Source organism: Heterodontus francisci, chromosome 24 (assembly GCF_036365525.1).
Source record: "Heterodontus francisci isolate sHetFra1 chromosome 24, sHetFra1.hap1, whole genome shotgun sequence".
In the NCBI taxonomy this organism is placed as follows: domain Eukaryota; kingdom Metazoa; phylum Chordata; class Chondrichthyes; order Heterodontiformes; family Heterodontidae; genus Heterodontus; species Heterodontus francisci.
In genome coordinates, this window is record NC_090394.1 from 55,788,830 (window position 1) to 55,812,558 (window position 23,729).

The 23,729-nt window shown below is 42.4% G+C and overlaps 2 protein-coding genes across 7 annotated transcripts in view; one reads left to right on the plus strand and one right to left on the minus strand.

Annotated features, from left to right (window-relative positions):
* Nucleotides 1-4,811, minus strand: part of LOC137383418 (bMERB domain-containing protein 1-like) — a 113,551-nt gene extending 108,740 nt beyond the window's left edge. Inside the window, exons 1-3 of one of the 3 annotated variants that reach the window (XM_068056236.1) lie at nt 4,151-4,779; nt 2,250-2,320; nt 80-109 (exon numbers count right to left, since the gene is read on the minus strand). In XM_068056236.1, coding sequence (XP_067912337.1) covers nt 80-109; nt 2,250-2,320; nt 4,151-4,457 — 408 coding nt within the window. In that variant the 5' untranslated portion in view covers nt 4,458-4,779. Of the gene's footprint in view, nt 1-79; nt 110-2,249; nt 2,321-4,150 lie in introns of all 3 variants that reach the window. The other 2 variants (XM_068056238.1, XM_068056239.1) reach the window with 2 other exon arrangements.
* The window catches only part of pdxdc1 (pyridoxal-dependent decarboxylase domain containing 1), a 213,172-nt gene that overhangs the window by 112,930 nt on the left and 76,513 nt on the right, over nt 1-23,729 (plus strand). The gene's annotated exons all lie outside the window — the stretch shown is intronic.

The following is a 23,729-nucleotide window of genomic DNA, read 5'->3' on the forward strand; positions in this document are numbered from 1 at the left end:
CATAAATTCATCATAACTATGTAAGTTAGCAGGAAAATAGAAAATGAATATCAAACCCTTAGTTGCAACAAAAACATACCTGTACCATAGGCCAATATATCACAGCAGCCTAAAAACAAAACACAGGTTGAAATGTGAATTAATAAATAGCAGTTTATAATCTCTAGTGAATCGATTTTCTGATTTCACCAGTAGATTTGGATTTTTTTATTCATTCATGGGATGTGAGCATCGCTGGCAAGGCCAGCATTTATTGCCCATCCCTAATTGCCCTTGAGAAGGTGGTGGTGGTGAGCTGCCTTCTTGAACTGCTCCAGTCCATCTGGTGTAGGTACGCCCACAGTGTTGTTAGGGAAGGGGTTACAGAATTTTAACTCAGCAACAGTGAAGGAATGGTAATATAGTTCCAAGTCAAGATGATGTGTGACTTGGAGGGAAACTTGCAGGTGGTGGTGTTCCCATGTGCCTGCTGCTCTTGTTCATCTAGGTCATAGAGGTCACGGGTTTTGGAGGTGCTGTCAAAGAAGCCCTGGCGAGTTGCTGCAGTGCATCTTGTATATGGTACACACTGCTGCCACTGTGCACTGGTGGTGGAGGAAGTGAATGTTGAAGGTGGTGGTTTGGGTGCCGATCAAGTGGGTTGCTTTGTCCTGGATTGGGTCGAGCTTCCTAAGCTGTTGGAGCTGCACTCATCCAGGCAAGTAGAGAGTATTCCATCACAACCTGTGTCTTGTAGATGGTAGACAGGCACTGGGGAGTCAGGAGGTGAGTTACTCGCTGCAGATTTCCCAGCCTCTGACCTGCTGTTGTAGCCACAGTATTTATGTGGCTGGTCCAGTTAAGTTTCTGGTCAATGGTAACCCCTAAGATGTTGATAGTGGGGGAATTCAGCAAAGGCAATGCTGTTGAACGTCAAGGGGTGATGGTTAGATTCTGTCTTGTTGGAGCTGGACATTGCCTGGCACTTGTGTGATGCTAATGTTACTTGCCACTTATGTTGGCAAGGTCTTGCTGCATGCAGGGATGGACTGCTTCAGCATCTGAAGAGTTGCAAATAGTACTGAACCCTGTGCAATCATCAACGAATGTGCACACTTCTGAACTTATGATGGATGGAAGGTCATTGATGAAGCAGCTGAAGATGGTTGGCCCTAGCACACTAGTGGCAATTGATGGATGGTTCTTTTTGAAAATGACTATACCTCCTCTAGTTTCTTAATTCTGAATCACATTCAGCTCATAAGGGCTGATTTTGTGAATGCATTGTGTTAAAATTAAAAGAGGCAAGATCAGAGGCAATGCACCTGCAACTTCCTGATTGTGCAGCCAGCAGATTTAGTTCCCTGCCTGCAGCAAGCATTTGTAAAATTAGCACTCTGGTGTTTATTGAATCATTTCTCACTTCAAAACCGGGTGAGACAGTGGAACAGAGTCACAGAAAATTGCTTGTGATGAAATGTTAATGTGGAGACTGAATAACATGACATTTAAAACAATAAATAAGACAGAACCTAATCTTTCAGCATTTGACAGTGTTATCATACTGCAATACAATTGCTCATATTTTGCAGTGGTAATAACGGTGAAATTGTCAGCATTCACCAACGTTATTCCGCTGAAACTGATCGCACATGTGCAGAATAATGTGGAAATCCAGAAGGTAATTCGACACTTCTTCAGAGGGTGTACTGTTGAGGCACCACCTATGTGCAATCAATCGAAATCAATTGAATTGGCGAGAACTTCCACCCTGACACTGAGAGTCTCACTTGACCCCTTGAAAAAGTCACATCCTTATTGAATGAGGTGTAACTGGATTTCTAATGGCTTAGTAACTTCATAATTACTACTGAACAGCCTCACTGGCCCTTAGAAGCTAATTTTATATTTGTGGGATGTCAAATTTCTCCATTATTATAAAACGTTCCATGTATTTTTTTAATTTAAATTATTTTTTAAAAGCTTGCTTATCTTCATTTTTTTCCATCTTAATCCAAGCATAATCATTATTTAACTGCCTAAAAATTTTAATTAAAATTGAAGGATATTAAGTGGTTTTAACTTCCTGGTTTGCTGTGTGTGAATATTTCAATGTGATTGATTGGTTACCTGCTTGCTGACATCACTGCTGCTGCACACCAAGACATCCCCTAGACTTGGCACCTGATTTAAACTGCTGTTGGGAAAGGAGAAAACCATGCCACAGAGATCTGACAAATACACCATGGGTAACCTTTGGTAGTTTTTACCTTATATGTGTTCCAGAAATTTTCTCTCCAGATGGCAAGGATATCTTGTTTCCCTTCCATTGCACTCATACCTAAATAAAATTATAGTTGGACAAGAATAAAGAACAGCTCCACTGACAATATAGTATCCTCCTATATGATAAAAATATTCCCAACTATGCTTTCTGTTACTCTGGTGCACCCAGTTACATAACCTTTGCTCTTGCCTCAGTTACCATAGTGACCTTTGGCTCCATTTTGTGCTAGCGTGTATTTGTGTCTACTGCTTTACCTCTGATATTAATATTAACAACCAATTAAATGATTTACAAAATCAGCTTTCTGTTCCTAGTTCATAAAGTGACAAAATGCCGAGCAATACCAACCACTTTTAGAAACAAGAAGTTAGGGTTCTTCAGTACAGTCAGGAAGGAGGATCTTTTGCATTTCATCCTGTGACTATACCCTAACACCAATGCTGCAATACATATTGGTTCACATTTTGGATTATCTGGACAGTACTTGGAATAACAGAGAAAAAGCATACTGCCCCAAAAAGATTATATGCTTTCACTAATCTGCTGCTTAGAAGTTCCAGTTTTACTTTAGAAATGTTGGTTTAAGAAAGTTAAGGAACATTTGGACATTGGGAATAACTACTTCTAACAGAAAGTTTTCCATGGTCACTTGCATTTTCAATACAAATGCTAATTTAGATGATGCAGTTAACAAATACGGACACACATCTATAATAATACCCAGCTTTTGTCTGTCTGAACTGTTTTGATTGATCAGTTTAATGGGCACATTTGTTGGTGGGTTTATTTGGTGGGCAGTGCCTGGCACATGTGGGGCTTGGGGGAATGGAGCACGTGATGCAAGTGTGGCTGCCAATGGTTGGTGGTGGCGGCAGGGTGGGTGAGGGAACGGGAGGGATGGATGAAATGATGGAATTGGTTAAGTGTGGCAAAATAGTGGGGACAATTCTTTGATACAACTTATTATTCAAAAGCTATATTTTGTGCTAAAAATGAAGATTCACCAGATTTGAATGAAAAAGTTCTAGAAAAGCTGTCAGGTGAATTAAAAGAATACATCAGCATTAATTCTATAGACAAAAATAATGATAAAAGTCTATATCCTCCAGAGTTTCTATGCAAGTTAACTCCAATGGACATACCACCACACAACTTAAGATGCATAGAAGGAGGCCATTTGGCCCATTGAGTCCATGCCAGAAAGCAGTGCTCAAACAGAGACATGAACCCTGGACCCTCAGATTAAAAGTCTAATGCTCTACCAACCTGAACTATCCAGGCTCACTCAGGGGAGGAGCACTTATAATGCTGTTATGAAACTTGAATCCTTAACTAGGACCTTGTCGGGGAATAAGATTAGTAGTTAGCAAGCTGTTTTTTTCAATGATAGATGCTGAAATTATAGCAGGCAGATTTCAAGGAAATAGAGAGTGTTTTTTCTTCCAATAATATTGACCCCCATCAGATGTAAACCTGCCTTTCAATTCAGGAAAAAAAAGTTCCCAATTAGACTTTCATATTCTGTGATTGTAAACAAGACACAAGACCAGACTCTTGACAAAATTTGTATTTATATTCCTTGACCTGTTTTTATAAACCAACCGTTTTATGTAGCTTTTTTCAGAGTGAGAAGTTTTGATTCTGTTGTGAAAGAATAACCAGAAATCCCGTAATTAAAAAAGTACTGCTGCAATAAAGATAGTAATCTGACCACAAACGGTCTCTGCTACTCCGTTCTTATTACTCAATTTTAGCTTCTCTCCTGGATTAAAATGTTCCAAGTCTGGTGGAAATCGACCATGTCTATCTCGTCACTTTCACACGCTTGTGTCCACATTTAGACCCTCATGGCTCTGCTCTCCGAGGCTGATGCCATCTACCTACCTATGTAAAAGGCACTGATGCCGGTGGGAGTCACCACCAGCTGGTCACACACCACCTTCCACAGGATCGTGCCCGCGGCTGTGCCAGGGAACACGTTCTCCACCGCCTTCATCCACAGGTAGACGAAATTTCCGTGAAAACCTAACGCCAGGAGGGCGGCATTTCTAGTCTGCTTAAAGTCGACTTTTTCTTCCTTCAGAAGACTCTGCTGTGCCAGATCCCCCGCCGCGAATATACAGCTGTACCATGCGACATTGCAGATCCAGGGAAACCTCCTGGCCTGGGAGCGGAGAACTTTCCACATCATTCAGTGGCCTGCAGTGAGACAGCGGACTCAATAAGTCGCTTGGTCACCCAAGCTCCCTCTTTCTCACTGAATAAGGAAATCATGCTGGAAAACACGCGGCAGCTCGGGCAGCATCTGTGGAGAGAGGGAGTTAACACGGTTGCGGGGCAATGACCTTTTGTGAGAACCACCTTTGTTAATGGTCACAGTTCAGTCACAGGTCACCCTAATGTTCAAGCTCCAAACTGAGTTATGCAGAAACTACCCGGATTAGAAGTCTTAAGAAGGTTTTGTGCAGCTGATGTAACGGGTTCACTGCTTCATTTAATCCGAGTTACTGTCTAACAGGTCAACTAATAAATGTTCATAGTGACCAAACTCTAATCCCTTCAACCAGGTGCAGTTTTTAGCCAGTCATGGTGTAGAGTGTTGGATGAATCTGTTAAACAGGAATTTGGTTTGGAGAAGAAAATCGGTGCAGGTGGAGGAGGGGGAGCAGGGGGAGGAGTTGATAAGTAAATGTATAACTAATCAGAACATTTAATTGGATCTAACAGGATAAAATTAAAATGAACTAACTAGAGGATGACAATGTAAAAGGGATCCAAATTGCACTAAATTAAAATATGGTATACATTAAATAATAATCGGAGGTAAAGGGATACTAAATTTAAAACGTATATGTAACATAAGAGACAGATAATATGTAAGCAGATGGAATTTCAAAGAAAATAATGTGATCGCACTAGAAAGGGTACAGAGGAGATTTACGAGGATGTTGCAAAGAATGGAGAATTTTAACTACAGGAAAGATGGATAGGCTGGGGTTATTTTCTTTGCAACACAGGAAACTGAGGGAGATTTAATTGTGGTGTATAAAATGATGAGGAGCATAAATAGGATGGAAAGGAAGGACCTATTTCTATCTTTATGACCAAGGCGGGAGGAGTGTACTGTTTTCCTAGTTCCACTTCTCCACAGGCCACAACATATATTTAAATTTCCCCAGTTATGGATACGATCAATCATAGATTCATTTTATCCCAGAATACAATGCACCAACCAAGTTCCTTTAATAAACAAAAAATCATTAGTTTATTATAAAACAAGTCTTAACCAGTTACAAAGCAAAGCATTAACACACAGATTGAAATATGAAAGTTCCCTTTTTATCTTAGCCCCCCCCCCCACACACACACATGTACATTGGTTAAATGAAAAAAAAATGAGATTTTCATTTCAGAGCTCTATTACAAAAAAACACAGGCACAAAAGAATACTTTGGCCAAAAACTTACTAATTCCTGAAGAAAAAAAGAGAAGATGTGGAAAGATGTCAACTGCCCTTGTTTTTGGTTTGGCATCCCAACTGAGATGTTCCTAGAACAGTTCTTTTCAGGCAACGTTGAAGATCAGTTTGGGCAGGCTTTCCAGGAGCAACAGGGGTTTCAGGCAGAGAGGTGTAAAAATAATAGGGTAATAATAGTAGGGGATTTCAACTTACCTAATATCAACTGGGATAGTCTTAGTGTAAAAGGCTTAAAGGGAGCAGAATTCTTAAAATGCATACAGGAGAGCTTTTTGTGCCAGTACGTAGAAAGTCCTACAAGAGAAGGGGCAGTACTGGACCTAATCCGAGGGAATGAAGCTGGACAAATGGTAGAAGTGTTAGTGGGAGAGCATTTTGGAGATAGTGACCATAACTCTAAGATTTAAGGTAATTATGGAAAAGGACAAAGACGGGCGGGAAATAAAGGTACTGAATTGGGGGAAGACCGATTTCAATATGATAAAACAGGATCTGGGCAAAGTGGACTGGGAGCAGCTACTTGTAGGAAAGTCTACATCAGACCAGTGGGAGTCATTCAAAGAGGAAATAGTGAGGGTTCAGAGCCAACCTGTACCCGTTAAGGTGAAGGGTAGGACCAACAAGTCCAGGGAACCCTGGATGTCAAGAGATATAGAGGATTGGTTCAGGAAAAAAGGAGGCTTATGGCAGATTCGGAGCACTGAAAAAAGCGGAGGCACTAGAGGAGTATAAAAAGTATAGGAGGGTAATAAAAAAAGTAATTAGGAGAGCAAAGAGGGGACATGGAAAAACACTGGCGGGCAGGATAAAGGAAAATCCTAAGGTGTTTTATAAGTATATTAAGGGCAAGAGGATAACCAGGGAAAGAGTGGGACCCATTAGGAACTGAAGTGGCAATCTGTGTGTGGAGCCAGAGGACATAGATGAGGTTTTAAATGATTACTTTGCATCTGTGTTCACAATAGAGAAGGACGATGTAGGTGTAGAGATCAAGGAGGGGGATTGTGATATATTTGAACGTATTAGCATTGAAAGGGAGGAAGTATTAGCTGTTTTAGTGGGCTTAAAAGTGAATAAGTCCCCAGGCCCAGATGAGATGTATCCTAGGCTGTTATGTGAGGCAAGGGAGGAGATAGCAGGGGCTCTGACACAAATTTTCAAATCCTCTCTAGCCACAGGAGAGGTGCTAAAGGACTGGAGGACAGCGAATGTAGTGCCATTATTCAAGAAGGGTAGCAGGGATAAACCAGGTAATCACAGGCCGGTGAGTCTAACATCAGTGGTTGGGAAAATATTGGAAAAAACTATGAGGGACAGGATTAATCTCCACTTGGAGATGCAGGAATTAATCAGGGATAGTCAGCATGGCTTTGTCAGGGGGAGATCGTGTCTAACTAACTTGATTGAACTTTCGAGGCGGTGACTAGATGTGTAGATGAGGGTAAAGCAGTTGATGTAGTCTACATGGACTTCAGTAAGGCTTTTGATAAGGTCCCGCATGGGAGATTGGTTAAGAAGGTAAGAGCCCATGAGATCCAGGGCAATTTGGCAAAGTGGATCCAAAATTGGCTTAGTGGCAGGAGGCAGAGGGTGATGGTCGGGTGTTGTTTTTGCGAGTGGAAGCCTGTGACCAGCAACGTGCTGCAGCGATCGGTGCTGGGTTCCTTGCTGTTTCTAGTGTACATTAATGATTTAGACTTGAATATAGGAGGTATGATAAGTAATTTCACAGATGACATGAAAATTGGTGGTGTCGTAATTAGTGAGGAGGAAAGCCTTAGATTACAGGACAATATAGATAGGCTGGTAAAATGGGCGGAGCGGTGGCAAATGGAATTTAATCCTGAGAAGTGTGAGGTAAAGCATTTTGGGAGGACTAATAAGGCAAGGAAATATACAATGGATGGTCGGACCCTAGGAAGTACAGAAGGTCAGAGGGATCTTGGTGTACTTGTTCATAGATCACTGAAGGTAGCAGCACAGGTAGATAAGGTGGTTAGGAAGGCATATGGGATACTTGTCTTTATCAGCAGAGGCATAGAATATAAGAGTAGGGAGGTTATGTTAGAGCTGTATAAAATGCTAGTTAGGCCACAACTGGAGTACTGTGTACACTTCTGGACACCACACTATAGGCGGGATGTGATTACACTGGAGAGGGTGCAGAGGAGATTCACCAGGATGTTGCCTGGGCTGGAGCATTTGAGCTATGAAGAGAGACTGGAAAGGCTAGGGTTGTTTTCCTTAGAGCAGAGAAGGCTGAGGGGGGACATGATGGAGATATACAAAATTATGAGGGGCACTGATAGGTTAGATAAGAAGAAACTTTTTCCCTTAGTGGCAGGGTCAGTAACCAGGGGGCATAGATTTAAGGTAAGGGGCAGGAGGTTTAGAGGGGATTTGAGGAAAACCTTTTTCACCCAGAGGGTGGTTGGAATCTGGAACACACTGCATGAAGGGATGGTAGAGGCAGGAACCCTCACAACATTTAAGAAGTATTTAGATGATTACTTGAAACGCCATAGCATACAAGGTTACGGACAAAGTGCTGGAAAATGGGATTAGAATAGGTAGGTGCTTGATGGCCGGCACAGGCACAATGGGCCGAACGGCCTGTTTCTGTGCTGTATAACTCTATGACTCTATGGCAGGCTTTACAGGAGAATGAAGCATCAATTTATCTCTTTCTTACACTCACTTCTAAGAGCTTCTCAAAGCGATGGGAAAACTGGCAGGCTTTTCAAAGAGCTGGAACAGGCTGAGTTGGGTTTTGTCCAGGTTGCAGGTTGATTCTTTAACTCCTTTACAGTACACTATCCATACCCCAACTGCCCATCCAAAGCAAAACCAAAAGCATCTCAGGATTCAAGCCTCCTGACCCCTATAAATCTTGACCTGTCACTTCTTCGTAAACATCTTCCCCAAGTCAAAAAAGCCCCCTGCTGGGTATTTATCTGAAAACAGATGCCTTCCAGTAACTGTTGTTTACAAGCCAGGTCCAAGGGCTAAATTTTACAGACCCCCCGATGCCGGAGGTCATGGCGGGGCGCAGCCGGGAAATGTCTCCGGGAGAGAGCCACCATGCTCCCCAACGTCGGGAATGCCTGGCCCAATATTGCTGGCGGTGGTGTGGCCTCGTGGTGGCCATAAATAATTAAATAAATTAAAATCATTGAATTAATGATTTTAGGTTCCTGCCGTCTATCCCGGTGCGATCTTCATGCCACTGGCCGGCACTCCCGCGTCTTCAGATCTCTATCCGGGCAATCAAGGTGCAACACTGGTGGGGAGGGGGGAGGAGGTAAGTTTCTTAGTGTGGTGGGGGGGGTTGCGCCATCAAAGTAATATCATTGGTGTAGGGGATGGAGGGAACAGGTATAGTTCAAAGTTTATGTACTTTGGGAGGGATTGGAGGTCAGTTGGACAAGGTGTTTTGGGGGGGGGGGAGAGGGAAAGTAATTAATTTAATTGTTATGGGGGGATGGGAGAGGGGCAGAATAAATGTATTTAATTCTTTTTATTAAATGTCTCTTTAAATATTTAAATTGGACGGTAGAGATCCAAGCCCTTTAAAAATGGCGTCAGCGCCTGCGCACAGGTAGCTGACGCCTTTAACAGTGACGAACAGCCCGGCCCCTCTACGTCATCGGGGGTAGGAGGGACAGCCCGCCCCGGCTATTTAAATGAGCCGCTGCACTTTATATTGCAGCGGCTTCGCAACATTCAGCCCGCACAGGTGAGCCGCCATTGCTTTCACCCGCCGCCGATTTCAGTGGCAGAAGTATAAATTTCAGCTCCAAAAGACCTTCTGATGACCTCTTTTATAAAAAAAATACAAATTCCAGTATCTATGGAATCTTTTCTCAGTTTTAAAACACAAATCCTCATAATTTAATAAAAAGAATCGAAGCACTCATACCACAATTAGCAGAGAGGTCAATAACTGCGGCATAGATTTAAAGTAATTGGCAGAAGGATGAGAGATGAGTTGAGGAGAATATTTTCACCCAGAGGATGGTGAGGGTCTGGAACTCACTGCCTGAAAGAGCGGTAGAGGCAGAGACCCTCATGGAATTTAAAACATATTTGGATATGCACTTGAAGTGCTGTAACCTACAGTACAAAGAGCTGTAAAGTGGGATTAGGTTGAACAGCTGTTTTCTGGCTGGCACTGACATGATGGGCCAAATAGCCTCCTTCCATAACATACATTTCTATGTTTCTATGATGGCACAGCTGAGACCTGTTGTCTGTGGTTCTTGTGCCATGTGGGAACTCCAGGAAGTTTCATGTGTCCTGAATAACCACATGGACATGAAGTGCCTCCAGTTGCTCAAACTCAAGCTTAGGCTTTCTGAGAATTGCTGCACAGCATACTGGAGACTGAGAATTTCCAGGTGCGCATATTCCAAGAGATCCTGCAGCTACAGAGAGCTCAGGAGGATAATAAGTGGGTGGCCATAAGGCAGGGTAGGAAGAGGCAGGCAATGCAAGAATCCACCAGGAGTGTGCCACCCTCAAACAGGTTTTCAGTGCTGAATACCAATGAAAGTGACGGCACCTCGGGGGAGTGCTGTCTAGAGCACATCCATGGCACCATGGGGCAAATGCTGCATGGGGGGATAGAAAAGTGTAGAAATGCAGTTGACATAGGGGATTTGATAGTCAAGAGGTTAGACAGGTATTTCTGCAGCCACTGACTTGAGTCTCCTATGGTATGTTGCCTCCCTAGTGCCAGGAAAGGGACATTACTGAACATAAGGGGAACAGCCAAAAGTCATGGTCCATTTTGAAACCAATGACAGAGGTATGAAAAGGATTGCAGTCCTACAGAGAGACTTTCAGGAGCCGGGGTGGAAGTTAAAGAACAGAACTCAAAGGTAATAATCTCTGAATTACTCCCTATGCCATCTGCTAGTGAGTAGAGGAGCAGAATGATAAGATAGGATAATACGTGACTGGAGAAATATTGTAGGAGGGAGGGTTTTAGATTCCATGGGCATTGGAACCAGTTCTGGGGCAGGCAGGACCTGTACATGATGGACAGGTTGCACCTCAACAGGGCTAGGAACAATGTCCTTACAGTAAGGGTTAAAATAAATTGGCAGGGGAAGGGGCACTAAGCTGAAGCATTAGAGAGGAGTTATAAGGCGCACAGAAGACTGGGAGAGACAAAGCATTTGAAATAGGAGGAATCATACAGAGGGGAAATACGAGGCAGACTAGATGAATTGAGAATGCATGTGTGTAAGCGCATGGAGAGTGATAAATAAGGTTGGTGAGCTTCAAGCACAAATAGCCATATGGGATTATGATATAGTGGCAATAACAGAGGCCTGGCTGAAATAAAGTAAGGAATGAGCACTTAATATTCCTGGCTAAAAATATATTCAAGAAAAATAAGGAAGGAAAAAGGAGTGGGTGGGGATGTTGGTAGTATTGATCAAAGATACTGTTACAGCTTAGAAAGGGATGATGTACTTGAGGGTTCAAATACAGAACCTATTTGTTGAGAATTAAGGGACAATAGAGGAGCTGTTACGCTGCTGGGTGTATACTACAGGCCACCAAATAGTGGGAAGGAGATGGAGCACCAAATTGTAGATTCAAGAACTTTAGAGTAGTGATAATTGGGGACTTCAATTATCCTAATATTGACTGGGAAAATTACAGTGTAAAGGGCCAAGAGTGGGAGGAGTTCCTGAAATATGTCCGAGAACTTTCTTGATCGCTAAGTTTCCAGCCCAATGAGGAAGGATGCAGTGCTGGATCTAAATCTGGGAATGAAGTGGGACAAGTGGAGCATGTTTCATTGGGAGAGCATTTGGGAAACAAATGATTATAATATCCTTTGGTTTAGAGTAGTTATGGAAAAGGACAAGTAAAAATCAAATCTAAAAATACACAACTGAAGGAGGGGTAATTTCAGGGAGTTGGAAAGGGATCTGGCCCAGGTGGATTGGAATCAAAGATTGGCAGGTTAAACAGTAAATGAGCAATGGGAGGCCTTCAAAGATGAGATGGTTCAAGTACAGACTAGACACATTCCCACAATGGGGAAAGGAAGGGCATACAAAGCTAGAGTTCCCTGCATGACAAAAGATCAAAGGCCGGAATTAACTCTCAGCAGCAAGCTAACACGTTCATCACACTTGCTCACAGACTATCTATGGGATTTTGCACTGTAATTTACTGTAAATTCAAGCATTAGAATGGCAAAGCACCATCAACAGGGGTTTTGGGGCACAGGGCAAGCAACTGTGTATCAGAAAGTGAAATAAAGAGAGGGAAAGAAAGATGGTATTAAGAAAGAGAGATGAAAGAGACAGAAAGAAAAAGTTAAAAAAAATTATTTTCACTTTTTAAATCTCCGTCAATAATTAAAAATCTGAAGGAATGTGTGTCAGACTTGTAAAGTTAATTTTCAGTTCCAGAGAAGTTCTTTGGCAGTAATTAAGACTTATACTGGAATGGACAAGCTGTCATTGTGTAGACCCTTTTAATCTGGAATTTGCATCTCATGGAAGAATCTACATATTAAAAACATCAAGGGATACGGGTACAGTGCAAGAAAATGATGTTGAAGTAGAAGATCAGCATGATCTCATTGAATGGCGGAGCAGGCTCAAAGGGCTGAATGACCTACTTCTGCTCTTATTTCTTATGTTCTTATGCAACTTTATCTGGAAAGTATAGTAGGTATCTAAGTACAGGAAGTTCACGATGTTCCATGTATTTCAATGCCAAGTCTCTTGGCGGGGTACCATTCTCACAGAGCTTTTGGAGGAGCAGAGCAACTCGGACAGCAACTTCTGGACTCCCCGTTTAACTGTGCATGTGCTTAGCCAGAAGATTCTGTCCAATTTACACTTTAATAGCAGAGAGCACTGTTAGCATCACCGTCACTTCTGCAGCAAAATCCAGTCCCATTGAGATTAAAATGAAACAGTAAAAGGAGGCTTATGATGAATGTTGGGTTTATAATTCAGTAGAGAACTAAACTGAATGTCAAAATCAGAAAATGCTGGAAATACTCAGCAGCACCTGTGGAGAGAGAAGCAGAGTTAACGTTTCATGGGTTCTGATGAATACTGAGTATTTCCAGCATTTTCAGTTTTTGTTTTGGATTTCCAGCAACTGCAGTATTTTGCTTTTATCTGAATATTAAAATACTGGGGAAAACTCAAAAAGGAAATAAGAGGGCAAACAGACTGTATGAGAGTAGGTTCGCAGGTAATATAAAAGGGAACACAAAAGTATTTTATAAACATATGAAGAGGAAAAGGGTAGTCAAAGCAAGGGTGAGGCTAAATAGGGACCAAAAGTTAGATTTTTTTTGTGGACTCAGAGGACATGACTGAGGTACTAAATGAGTACTTTGCATCTGTCTTCACTAAAGAGAATGCTGCCAATGTCACAATAAAGGAGGAGGTAATAGAAAAATTGGATCGAATAAAAATAAAGTGGAGGTATTTAAATTGGTGGTGCTCAGAGTACAAAAGTCACACGGTTCATTTGCTAAGGGAAATTGTGGCAGCACTGGCTACAATTATCCAAATCTCCTTACATATGGGCGGATTGACACCTGACAATAGGAGGATTGTAAATATTACACACTTGTTCAAAAAAAGGGAGGGAAAAACCCAGCAATTACAAGCCTAGGTCAATGGTAGGGAAACTTTTAGAGGCATTAATCCAGGACAAAATTATTTCTCACATGGAAAAATATGGGTTAATAAATGAAAGCCAGCATGGATTTATTAAAGGCAAATCATATTTAACTAACTTGTTCTTTGATGAACTAATGGTGAGGGGTTGATGTGGTTAGTGCGGATGATTGTGTGTATATGGACTTACAAATGTCATTTGATAAAGTACCAAATAATCGGCGTTAGCAAAATTGAAGCTCATGAGATTAAAGGGTCAGAGGCTGTTTGGATGCAAAATTGGCTAAGGGACAGAAAGTAGAAAGCAGTGGTGAACAATTGGTGAACAGACTGGAGGAAAGTGTGCCATGGTGTTTCCCAGGGTTGGAATCACAGCTCTTTTTAATGCATATTAATGACCTGGACTTGGCTATACAGGGCATAATTTCAAAGTTTGCAGATGACATGAAACTTGGAAATGCAGTAAACAATGAGGAGGATAGTAACAGACTTCAAGAGAACATAGGAACATAGGAACAGGAGAAGGCCATTTAGTCCCTTGAACCCATTCCATTCAATGAGACCATGGCTGATCTGTGACCTGAATCCTTTTCCCCCTATCCCTTAATACTTCTGGTTAACAAAATCGATGGAGCTCAGATTCAAAATTAACAATTGATCTAGCATCAACTGCCATTAGTGGAAGAGAGTTCCAAACTTCTACCATCCTTTCCATGTAGAAACTTCTCCTAACTTCACTCCTGAAAGTTCTGGCTGGTTAAATGTGCAGACACATAGCTGATTAAATTTAATGCAGAGAAGTGTGAAGTGATTAGTTTTGGTAGGAAGAATGAGAAGAGAAAATACAAGCTATAATAAATTGTACAATTGTAAAGGGAGTGCAGGAACAAAGAAACTGGGGGTATAAGTACACAAGCACACAGATCAGCCATGATATTATTGAATGGTGGAGCAGGCTAGAGGGCCCAAATGACCTACTTCTGCTCTTAATTCGTATGTTCGTACATACAAGTCTTTGAAGATGGAAGGACAAGGCGAGAAGGCTGTTAGGGTGCAAAACCTCTTTAAAACACTGGTTAGGTCCCAGCTAGAGTATTGTAGCCAATTTTGAAAGTTTAGAAAGGTTGTCAAGGCCTTAGAGAGACTGCAGAGGAGATTTATTTACTAAAATGGTACCAGGGATGAGGTTATGGAGAGATTTGCTAGAGATGTTCAAAATCATGAACGGCTTTAATAGAGTAAATAGGGAGAAACTGTTTCCAGTGCCAGAAGGGTCGGTAACCAAAGGACACAGATGTAAGGTAATTGATAAAAAAAACAGAGACGACATGAGGAAAATGAAAAGTTGTTCTAATCTGAAATTTACTACATAAAAGTGTGGTGGAAACAGATTCAATAATAACTTTCAAAGGGGAATTGGATAAATTCTTGATGGAGAAGAATTTGCAGAGCTATGGGGAACTAGCTGGGGAGTTGGACTAATTGGATAACTCTTTCAAAGAGCTGGTTCAGACACAATGGGCCAATGATCTACTTCTGTTTTATAATGATTTATGAATCCCCCCACCCTCCCATGACAAGGCCTCATCCCTTCCTACCTCTTTAAACTCCTCCTGCTGTACATCACAACAAGAACTTGCATTAGTATAGCACCTTCACGTGTAGCGAAATATCCTAAAGTGCTTCACAGAAGCAGAATCAGACAAAAATGGATGGTCAACAAAACCCCCTTTAGCATAGACAGACAAGTCCATCTGCAATACCCTAATGGAACACTCACAATCAACACTTTGGATTTTGTGACAGTGATCATTAATATTTGGTTAATGTTTTGTCAACATTTAAATTCAAATTTTAAACAAAATCAGATTTAATAGAAGTAGGCCAAACAAGGTTCAACATTCCTCTGTGTAAATGAGAGAAAAGTGCCAAATTCTCCTTCCTCCCCTCCTCCAGTCAATAGGAGATAGCAGGGTTAGGAATGGTGTTGGATATAAAGAGGGCACCAATTTAAAGCGATTGGCAAAAGAAGCAACAGCGATGTGTGGAAAACTTTTTACACAGCATATAGTTAGGGTCGGCAATGCCTGAGAGTGGTGCAGGCAGATTCAAATGAGGCCTTCAGATAAGAATTGAATAAATTATCTGCAGCAAAAAAATTTGCAGGGCTATGGGGAAAAGGTGGGGGAGTGGGACTAGGTGAGCTGCTTTTCCAGAGAGCCGGCATAGACATGATGGGCTGAATGGCCTCCTTCTGTGCTGTAAAGTTAATGCTGTAATGATTCAGACTAACAAACACTTTTGAGAACAATTGATCTTGAAGGTGATCACTTGCATTTGTGCTTTGTGCTGAATCAAGTTCGAAAGGTGCTCCATTTGTTCCGGCTGTCATATTTATAAAACATGGTAACCGATAATTATTAAGACAATTTGTGATCAACGTACCTTTGTTTAAATTGGAAGTAAAATGTTAAAAAGCTTTAGCTATTAGTAGTAGTGCTCTATCAGTGTTGTTGTAATTAACAACTGTAATGTTAAATCATGATTAATGTAAGGCTAGTTTACCAAAAGTAGCTATGCTTGAAACCTAATTATTATAAACTTTATTTTATTTATTTAGAGATACAGCACTGAAACAGGCCCTTCGGCCCACCAAGTCGGCCGACCAACAACCACCCATTTATACTAACCCTGCAGTAATCCCATATTCCCTACCACCTACCTACACTAGGGATAATTTACAACGGCCAATTTACCTATCACCTGCAAGTCTTTGGCTGTGGGAGGAAACCGGAGCACCCGGCGAAAACCCACGCGGTCACAGGGACAGCTTGCAAACTCTGCACAGGCAGTACCCAGAATCGAACCCGGGACCCTGGAGCTGTGAGGCTGTAGTGCTAACGACTGCGCCACTGTGCCGGGTGGTGCCTGAGTGATTTCGGAATTATTCTCCTTCCAGCCTTACATCCCTTCTTTTGGTGAAATATTTGCCCATTGTGTAATACTGCACCATTAAAATGCAGAGGCACTCACATCAGAGTTGTGTTAATATGTTTTATAATTATGACAGCTGGAACAAATAGAGCACCTTTTAGGCGGGTGAGTAATGCAAAATCATTCCATACAAGTTTTTCTTAAACTGACACTATTGCAATAACTTGATTGATCTCCTAACGTTTACAATGAATGAGGTGGCATGTGTTGGACTGGACCTTATTCTCTGTGTTTCCCCCATTCCAGCATAAAAGATGTTGGTGTCCATTTTAAATGGAGTGATATGATTGAAACTGTAATTGCAATGGCGGCTGGGTGGTTTGGCTTGCTCCCAATTTTTGGCTGATGTTACTGTAGACCAGCCAGTAGGTGGTGCCTGAGTGATTTCGGAATGATTCTCCTTCCAGCCTTACATCCCTTCTTTTGGTGAAATATTTGCCCATTGTGTAATACTGCACCATTAAAATGCAGAGGCACTCACATCAGAGTTGTGTTCATATGTTTTATAATTATGACAGCTGGAACAAATAGAGCACCTTTTGAACTCGATTAAGAACGAAGCCTCCTCACACACTGCAAGTGATCATCTTCAAGATCAGCTGTTCGCAAAAATGTTTGTTGTTCTGAATCATTACAGCATTAACTTTATAGAATCTTAGAATGGTTACAGCACAGAGAAGGCCATTCAGCCCATCATATCTGTGCTGGCTCTCTGGACACGTCATGTAGATGCTTCCATGAACTGTACCACTGTAAATTCATTAAAAATATATAAAATCTACGCTAGATGGTTCTTTACTGTTGTTGCTTGTGCACCCTTGGATCTGCTTTGACTTTTTCTCATGACAGTATTGTGACATAATATCAATAAGTAATAAAACAGACAGAATAGAGATTTCTTTACAATAGGTGAAAAAGATATTCCATTTAGCACTAAATCCCCTCACCCATCACCTCAGTTCATTAGCTCCCTATCCTTCAAAATACTGAATTCAAAATCCTTTTCCTCAGGAGGACTTAGACTGGTGAAATGGCCAGACACATGGTAGATACAATTTAACACAGAGAAGTGTGCATTTTGTAGGAAGAATGAATACATAATACATGAAAAGTCATCAACCTGAAGTGGTTTTCTCTCCACAGATACTGCCTGACCTGCTAAGTATTTCCAGCATTTTCTGTTTTTTTACTCAGGTTTCCGGCATCTGCAATATTTTGCTTTTGTGTTGTGATGAAATATATGGTATAATTTTAAAAGAGGGTGCAGGTACAAAAAGACCTGGGGTTGTGTGTACACAAATCTTTGAAGATGACAGGACGTGTTGAGAAATCTAGTTAAAAAAGTATACAGGATCTTTAACTTTAGAAACAGACGCAGAGTACAAAAACAAGGAGGTTATGCTAAACCTTTATAAATCACTGGTTAGACCTCAGCTGGAGTATTTCGTCAAATGTTGGGCACCGTACTTTAGGAAATCAAGGCCTTGGAGAGGGTGCAGAGGAGATTTACTGGAATGGTTCCAGGGATGCAGGACTTCAGTTACATGCAGAGACTAGAGACTCTGGGATTGTTGTCCTTAGAGAAGAAAGAGTTAAGGGGGAATTTAATAGAGTGTCATCTGTGGCTCTGTTTGTATCATGCTTGCCTCTGAGTTGCAAGATTACGAATTTAATTCCCACTCCAGGGCTTGAACACAACAATCAAGGCTGATGCTCTCGTTCAGTACGGAGGGAGTGCTTCATTGTTGAGGCCCTGACTGCCCTCTTGGGTGGATGTGAAAGATCCCAAAGAACAATTTTGAAGAAGAGCAGGGATGTTATCCCCGGTGTCCTGACCAATATTTACCCCAAAATCAACATCACAAGAAAGAGATTATTTGATCATCATCACATTGCTGTTTGTGGGAGCTTGTTGTGCACAAATTGGCTGCTGCATTTCCTAAATTACAACAGTGGTTAAACTTCAAAAGTACTTCATTGGCTTTAAACCACTTTGAGATGTCCTATGGTCCTGAAAGGCACTATATAAATGCAAATCTTTTCTTGTTCTTTCTTTCAATAAGAGGAAACTGTTCGAGTGGCAGAAGAATTGGCAACCAGAGGACACGGATTTAAGATAATTGGCAAAAGAACTAGGAGTTTTTTTTATGCAGTGAGTCACTATGATCTGGAATACACTGCCTGAAAGGGTGATGGAAGCAGATTCAATCATAACTTTCAAAAGGCATTTGGATAAGTACTTGAAAGGAACAGTTTGCAGGTCTATGGAGAAAGGGCACGGCAATGGGACTAAATGGAAACCTCTTTCACAGAGCCAGCACAGGCACGATGAACCAAATAGCCTCCTTCTGTGCTGTCTTATTTTACAATTCTATGATTTATTAATCCCACCACCCCCATGGCCTCATCCCTTCCTACCCCTGAAAATGGATGTTGAACCAATGAAGGAGCTATTAGGAGGGGTAACTAGAAGCTTGATCAAAGAGGTACATTTTAAAAAGGGTCCTAAAGAAGTGGGTGCAGTGCCCAGAACTGGACAGGAGTGTTCCAGATGGAATCTGCTCAAGGCTCTGACAACTGAAGCATTATTTCCTCACTTTTAAATTCCTATGGTGGATGTGGGGTTGGAAACTCGGCATCTGTGACAGAACTTTCCATCGCCTCCCTAAATACTTCAGCCTTGCTACTTCTCTCTGCTTTTGAAACTCTCCCCAACATGTCATTTTGATCATGCTTTCAGTCACTAACTGTTCTATTGCTGATTTGGTGCATGTTTCTCTTCTGTGAAGTGCCTTGGGACATTCGCTACATTATCTTTCTTTTGGGCCTCCTTATCTCGAGAGACAATGGATACGCGCCTGGAGGTGGTCAGTGGTTTGTGAAGCAGCGCCTGGAGTGGCTATAAAGGCCAATTCTAGAGTGACAGGCTCTTCCACAGGTGCTGCAGAGAAATTTGTTTGTCGGGGCTGTTGCACAGTTGGCTCTCCCCTTGCGCCTCTGTCTTTTTTCCTGCCAACTACTAAGTCTCTTCGACTCACCACATTTTAGCCCTGTCTTTATGGCTGCCCGCCAGCTCTGGCGAACGCTGGCAACTGACTCCCACGACTTGTGATCAATGTCACAGGATTTCATGTCGCGTTTGCAGACGTCTTTAAAGCGGAGACGTGGACAGCCGGTGGGTCTGATACCAGTTGCGAGCTCGCTGTACAATGTGTCTTTGGGGATCCTGCCATCTTCCATGCGGCTCACGTGGCCAAGCCATCTCAAGCGCCGCTGACTCTGTAGTGTGTACAAGCTGGGGATGTTGGCCGCCTCGAGGACTTCTGTGTTGGAGATACGGTCCTGCCACCTGATGCCAAGTATTCTCCGGAGGCAGCGAAGATGGAATGAATTGAGACGTCGCTCTCGGCAGACATACGTTGTCCAGGCCTCGCTGCCATAGAGCAAGGTACTGAGGACACAGGCCTGATACACTCGGACTTTTGTACTATATAAATGTAAGTCATTGTTAATACAGGTATACTCAGATTAGAGCTGTTAATCCAATTTTTCAGCTTAATTTATGATTAAAATTAATCCTTATTTCATTTAAAATTTCAGGCCTGCAAAATTTGGCTTCTTGGTACTCAGTTTTTTGGTGCTACTAATGCCGTTTTGACTCCAAAATGGCATCTGTGGTGAGCATGCACACTTCTGGTGTGAGCTGTGCCAGGCTTTGGTGAGGATGTTAGTGTGCATGCAGGGAGCATCCATTGGAATTATGCAGATTAGACAGATTTTGACGTCGATCAGTGTGTAAGGTGTAACTCTAATTTGATGCCAGCTGCTGCCAATTTGGAGCTCAACCCTCCAGCTATTGCCACCTCTTTAACTAACATTGCTGAGCACACGTTCAGCAGCAGGAAGGTCCTGCTGCCTCTGCTTGTGCGCTAACTTGTCCTGCAAGAGAGAGAGAAGTGTGTTAGTGAGCATCTACTTGGGTAATGTGCCTGTCATGGTTAAATAGCTGGCAGTCTGTGCAAGCTGTGAGATGTGGGTGTGAGTCTAGCAGCAGTGCTAAGTGTGTGAGGATGAGGTGAAGCTACAAATTTGAGATAAGTCGTGATTAATAGAGATTGTTAATAGGTGAGTGATGGAGGTGTGGTGCATGAACAGTGTGTGAGGTTAGTGGTGCACTTGGTGGGATATGGGAAGATGAACTCACTGACCGTGAGCATCCGTTTAGTATCATTGAACTTCTTGTAGCACTGCATCCAGGTCCTTGGGGCTTGACTGCAGGCATTGACCACCATAGCTATCTGCTCTCATTGCCTTTGCACAGTGTCTGGAGAGTGTCCTGAGTCCCCGTGGATAGAGAACCTCTTTCCTTCTCTGCACCTCATCCATCAAAAACATTCAGTGCAGTGTCAGAGAATCTTGGAGCTTGGTCTCTCCGCTCTCGGGCCATAATTCACTCTTCTTTCTGCTCAGAATCTACTTAAAAACAGTTCCAGCATCTGCTCCAGCCAGAATGAACCTCCCCTTTAAGAGTTGCAGGCCAGCTTTAAGTAATGCTGGTCTTGCACAAAGTTGGGCCCCCTGCTGAGGTGCACAGCCACTCAACAGAAGGGTTTTAATGGAGTAAATAAAGTTTCATGATGATTATTTCTGCAAAAACATTGGCATCCTTTTTGTTACGAGCATCAATCAACTGAGGTTACTTATTTTTTTCCTTTCTAGTGCAAACATTGGGCCATAATTTGCTGTCCAAATGACAGCAAGGCTAATGACACTTCCTGTTTTCCTGTTATTTATGTGCATATGCTACAGCAACTTCAGGCAAGTCATGTGCGCGGTTAAACAAGGAAATGCAAAAACTTCTGTTCAAAATGCACCTTTACACAAACAGCATCTTGCTGTCTCCCTCATCATTGAAATGCATTGAATGGCATGAAATTGCTTTATTTATACGTTGATGCAAAGTTAGCTTGCCACAGAAAGTGAAAACTTGTCCATTTCAGTCTAAGTATCCTTTTAACAATGTGAAATATAAATTACTTATAAACAACCTCTCTTGCACAGAAAATTAACTATTACAAGTGTGGAGTCTCATTCCTTCAGGTTTTAATTGTTGTTGGAGATTTAAAAATGTAAAATTTAAATTTGTTTTTAACATTTCCTTTTCGTCTCTTTTTCTTGCTCTTTTCATCCAATCTTCCGTTATTTCTCTTTCTGTACCAGATTTGGCATTGAATTCACCCATCCTAATTTACAATTCCTTCTCAGTCCTTGTGCTGTTAATTTCATAATCCTTCAATCTGATTGGTTACGGAGATATGCAGTTGTTTGCCCTGTTCCATCTCTCATCCATGCCTTTGTTACCTCTAGATTTGACTATGCACCCCTGGCTGGTTCTACCTTCCGGAAACCTGAAGTCATCCAAAGCTCTGCTGCTCGGATCCAAACTCGCACCAAGTCCCATTCACTCGCGGACCTACATGGGCTCCTGGTTAAGCAACACCTCAAATTTAAAATTGTCAACATTGTTTTCAAATCCCTCCATGACCTCGCCTCTCCCTATCCCTGTAATCTCCTCCAGCCCTAGAATCTCCTGAGATATTTGAGCTACTCCAATTCTGGCCTTTCGATCATATCTGATTTTAATCGCTACATCATTGATGGCCATGCCTTCAGCTATCAAGGCCCTAAGCTCTTGAATTCCCTCCCTAAACCCCTCTGCCATTCTACCTCACATTCCTCCTTTCAGACACTCATTAAAAACCACCTGTTTGACTATGCTGGTCTCCTGTCCTCATAGCTCCTTATGTAGCTCGGTGTCAAATTTTGTTTGATAACGCACCTGTGAAATACCTTGGGACATTTTACTGCATTATAGGTGCTGTATAAGTAGAAGTTGTTTGTGTTATTGTTGTTGTTCACTCAGGTCTGAGATGCCCAGTTTCCCTCATTGTCAGCTCACACTTTCAGCAACTTGTGGGGCAAAATATCATTGCGATTACATGGGCAAATGCTGTCCATTTTCCTACTACAGCAAATTATGGTCCATTATGTAAAGTTTCTTTTTTAAAAAAAATCTATATGCCAACAATAGACTTATCATGTGGACAGTCCACATTTTGGAATCAATGCCTGCTAGTCTGCACTTGTGAACAGAAATCAACACTGCTCCTGGCTCAGACTCATACCATTGTATCCCAGCACAGGTTTTCACTACCATTTCCAGCTCCTCCCTCACCAACACACCTGCCTGCTACCTGATGGTCCTGGTGGATGGAATAATGTTACACAATGGTGAGAATTCTCTTGATAGTGTAGTATGATCCATCCTCCAGAGCAGTAACATCAGCAGAACAACAGTGGAGGTGAGGGAGGAAGGGAGAAGGGTTCCAGCATGAAGTGAGGAGGGGAAGAGGGAGTGCCAGTCTAAGTTGGCAGGGAGGAATATGCCAGCTTGATCTGTGGGTGAGGGGGAGAAGAGGACTTGCTTGAATTGAGGAGGAAAAGAATGCCAGCATGAAAAGAAGGAGGAGGAGAAGGAAGAAGGGCACCATCTTGAACTAGGAAGAAGAGTGTGCTGGCATGGAGAAAAGGGAAGGGGAGGAATGCCAGTTTGAACTAAGTTGCTGGGGGAAAGAGTAGCAGTGTGAACTGGGATGCTGCAAGAGCGTATTCACAAATTACATCCTATGTGACTGGGACAAAGGCAAACTATGCACCCACGTCCTTCTCAACCCATCTGCAACCTTTGACATGGTTCACCACACCATCCTCTTCCAATACCTCTCCACTGCCATCCAGCTGGTTGGGACTGCACAGTTGCATTCTTATTTATCTAATTGTAGCCAGAAAATTGCTTGCAATTTCTTCTCTTCCACTCCTGCACCGTTAAAGGCATGCTACCCGACCCGAACCCGACGGGACCCGACGACATGTGTCGGGTTTAGGTCGGATTGGGTCGCACTTCCGGGTCCTGCATTCGGGCTCGGGCCGGGTCGGGCTGGATCGGACACCCTCAATCACCACCTCAGGTAAGTGACTCTAATGTTAATTTACTTTTTGGACTTTAAAGGTGGTTTTGTTACTATTATTTTAAGCTTGTGCAGGTAAGGAACAAAGTGAAAAACGGAAGGTAGGTTGACTGATGGTCAGGTCGGGTCGGGCGCAGGATAAAATGGAGGACTTGGGCCGGGTTGGGCTCAGGGTCGGATGGGGTTCTTTCAGGCTTGGGTTGGGTCTCATTTGCAGACCCAAGCAGGCCTTTATGCACCCTTACCTCTGGTGTTCTCAAGAGTCTATCCTTGTCCCCCTCCTATTTCTCATCCAC